At 41.8% G+C, this 3,827-nt stretch overlaps 1 protein-coding gene across 1 annotated transcript in view; it reads right to left on the bottom strand.

Annotated features, from left to right (window-relative positions):
* Positions 1–3,827, bottom strand: part of COL24A1 (collagen type XXIV alpha 1 chain) — an 88,351-nt gene that overhangs the window by 19,685 nt on the left and 64,839 nt on the right. The window contains exon 26 of the mRNA XM_014524810.2: positions 2,033–2,068. Within this exon, the coding sequence (XP_014380296.1) occupies positions 2,033–2,068 (36 nt within the window). The remainder of the gene's footprint in view (positions 1–2,032; positions 2,069–3,827) is intronic.

The raw sequence follows: 3,827 nt of genomic DNA on the forward strand, positions 1-3,827 counted from the left end.
GGAGCCGTGCTAAGAAGGGCCACTGGTGTGGTTTATCAGCCGCTTCTATTGCCGGCTGGTGGCGGCACCAGCAGATGATGTCATAAAAAACTGCTGCCCAGAGGATTTAAAACCTGACAGTGGGGAAATGGTGAGAAAAGCAGCAGGGACACTGGAGGGCGAGGTTGCTCCCCAGCCAACGTCCCAGGGAGGTTGGCAGCCCCAGTAGGGGCGAGACAGGGATCCCTTGAGAGGAGCCCTCCCCATGCTAGAGAGGCCCAGTACCCTGATTGGCGGGACCACTGAGAACAAGAGGGACAACGTCAGGGTATTGGAGAAGGTCAAAGACGGCGGATCCATGAGTGGGGTGGGCAGAAGCCCACACCCAGACCCTTTCGTTATTTTTTTCTCTTCTTTTTTTTTTTTCTTTTCTTTGATCTACTCTATTTTGGAGGGCGCACAGAGTGGCGACTGAGGAAAGACCCTCCACGGGTCCAGGGCCATGCAAGAAGACTGAGGCAAGATTGGGCAGGAGCCTTGGAGGAGGGATGGGTGCAAAGGCAGAGACAACTGTATGCCCCGTGGTCGTTGGGAATAGGTGAGCCGAGGAGCAGACCAAAGATCCACCATTCAGCAGCCCTGAGGGTTGGTGCTTGGCTGAGGTGTAGGGGAGGTGGAGCCCCAAGAACGTCTCTGACAGGTAGTACCAAGAGTAGTGAGAAACCCCGGGAGGGAGCCTCACTACTGGAACATAGAAGACCAAACAATGGTAGGTGATTGTCAGGGCTCCCCTCAGGGTGGAGTGCAACCCAACATGTAAGTTCTGGGGACACATCCCTTGGGCGGGGTTGGGTGAACGCTCGAAGGCCGCCTACGATCGTCTATATGAAGCCCGATGGGGGCACATACATATATAGATCTGTATACACACATACACATATTTGCTGTACATATTTAACAGAAACAAGCATAATCATTAAACATCAGTCTTTCACTTTTATAGAGCCACTACTGGTAGAATTTTTGCAGATCTCCTATTATTTAACTTAGATATAATTTGGAACGTTAATTACATTAAGAAACAAGTACAATATTTTCAGCAGGCTAATAAGAAAGGATAATGATTTGAATTGTGTGTACCATTATCAGTGCTATCATGCTTACACAACAGAAATCCTTCAGTTGCTGGACTGCATGCTCTGAAACTCAGCTCTTGTATATGTTTGCTCCTGATTCTCTAGAGGCAGTTAAGTAGTTTGTTTCAGTGAAATGCATAAATAAATTTATTTATGCATTTCACTGAAACAAACTACTTACTTGCTTCTAGAACCAGATCATCTAGATGATGACATTTTAAAGTAGCATTTTGGTATGAGGGATTTGAGTATCACACATTGGTATAACAATATAACATGCAAGCTCAATTCCAAACTGGCACAGATTTCAAATATATTCATTTATATTTTAAAATATATTGCTATGTGGCCAGAGGAAAAAGGGGCTGTGTTAATGGGCAGTATGTTCAAGCACAGAGTGAGAAGATGGAACAGCTGCTGTAAGAGATGACAGGCAGCAATCATGGACTCTATCAGTCAAGCTGGTCAGAAATGTTTACTGAAATAATTTTCAAGCCAAAAAAGGTGACAGTTCATCCTAATTCCATTCCCATGGGAAAGTGTTGTTTTCAACCAATTTCAAGTTTTGAAAAAAATTTGGGGGAAAAAAAGTTTCAAAACTGCCAAAACATTCCCACCTGGACATTTTCAAAATGAAAAGTTCCTTATTTTTCAGCTTAAAACAGTTTTTTTTTTAATTTTCATTTGCATTCCATAAATAAAATTAAATAAAAAGCAAAACAATACATTCTGAAATTACCCAAACAATGTTTTTATTGATCCAAACCTTTTTTCTCAAATTTCAAGATTTTGACTTATTGTCCTGATTTTCTTGCTCCCATCTACTTGAGAAACTATGGTAGATCAGACTACTGCTTGTAGTACTCTTGTGGTAAGATACAACTCATAAATTAAGTACAAAAAACGTTTCTACTTACAATTTCACCCCTTGTGCCCTTTTCACCCCTAGGTCCCTGAAAAAAAAGTAACTATTAATACAGTACAGTTATAGTATTTTTGCTCCTCGATCTGTAAACACATATCTATATTACTTTATTAATTTGAGTAGTCCCATTCATATCAACTGACTCAAATGCAGCACTAGGGCAATGATTTTGTTTCATAAATAGTTAAAAAATTATATTTTGGGTCTCTCTCTTATCTTCAGCTACTTGTTTACCTAACTTCTGTATCATACTTAATCCATGTTATGGACTGCATTTTGTATTATCTACCAGTAAGAAAATGCACCTATCACATATTGTAGGTTTTTCCATATCTGCTTTTATTGTTCTAGCTCAAGATATGGGAAATAATTAGTAAATTAGTACGCAGATTATCCATCTCTTTTCTGCCTATTTAATGCTCTTGACTAATTCTGCATCCATACTGTATCTCTAGAGATGATAATCTTCTGGCAATTAACCTTGTGAGCAAAGAATTTTGCATCTTGATTCTGACTTTCCACCAGGGCTGAAAACAAGCTCTCGGCTATAACATTTTATTTGCTATAATATGTTATCTGGTTCAGTCTGAAGTCATTAATAATCTTCATAGTGGTACACAAGTGTGAAAAGAAATTCTAGAGCAAGAATCATCATCCTTCCTTTGAAGAAAGATGGAAAGAAATTAAACTACACTTATGGCGTTATCTTTTCCACAATATGGAAAAGAATATTCTAACTCTACAGCAGTTTTTCTTTTCTCCTCTTACTCTTTGTTCTAGTTACATGCATGTAAAATACATATTAACTATTTACTGCTGTATAGTAACACTTTAATCTCTCTGAATCGATTCGGAGAGATTAAAGTGTTCTCTGATTCTATTTGGATTTGGAGATTCTGCCACCAAATTGATCCGAGTCTGTCGAATCGAATCAGGAACTTCGCACAGCCCTACTATTTACTCCATGGCAGAAGAGTGCAGGTACTCTCCGGCTGTCATGGGCAGATGTTCCAGGGCCTTGAGGGACCCAATTCTGCACACTCCTGGGAATTCTCATGCAGAATCACGCCCTCCAGCCCCAGGAGCATGTGTCTGGCTTTTTTTACTAGAGAGATGAATCCTGGGAATTTTAGAGCATCTCTCTTTAAGTGGAGAAAGTCAGGGTTCCCTCCTTACAGAAGCCCATCCTGGTGCCCTGTGCCAGGACCCATGCATGTTCTTACACTGATCCATGCTTCATGCAGAGGCATGGGTCTACACAGGTCCCAGCAGGAGGTGCGGTATGGTGCAGCACCCAGGGAATTCCTGGTGTGGGGAATCCCTGGGTAACGGGAATATGTAGTCTCTGTCTCACTGGAACAAGGGCCTAAGGTGAGACAACAGGCAACGTGTGTTTCACCCAATAAAGCAGATTTTAACTGCGGTAGGATGTGTCCTGCCACAGCTGATCTGCTTTGTTTGGTGATGTCTGTTTCTATCCTTAGAGCAGCTGCCCAGAATTTCACCCTCTAGGTTTGTCTGCAAGGATGCACTCAGGAGAGGTGACGCAAATCAAAGGTGTGAAGTCAGTGTGCATAACTTAAAAAACATCCACACATGGATTCTCTTATTCAGCAGCAAAACAGCCTTCAAATGCCATACGTTAATCTTCACTGCACCAAAGTAAAGCCACTTCACTCCTGAACAAAAGAATCCCCACAGGGGTTCATAGATAGATTCATAGATGTTAGGGTCGGAAGGGACCTCAATAGATCATCGAGTCCGCCCCCCTGCATAGGCAGGAAAGA

The sequence above is a fragment of the Alligator sinensis genome, unplaced genomic scaffold (assembly GCF_000455745.1).
Source record: "Alligator sinensis unplaced genomic scaffold, ASM45574v1 scaffold32_2, whole genome shotgun sequence".
Taxonomy (NCBI): domain Eukaryota; kingdom Metazoa; phylum Chordata; order Crocodylia; family Alligatoridae; genus Alligator; species Alligator sinensis.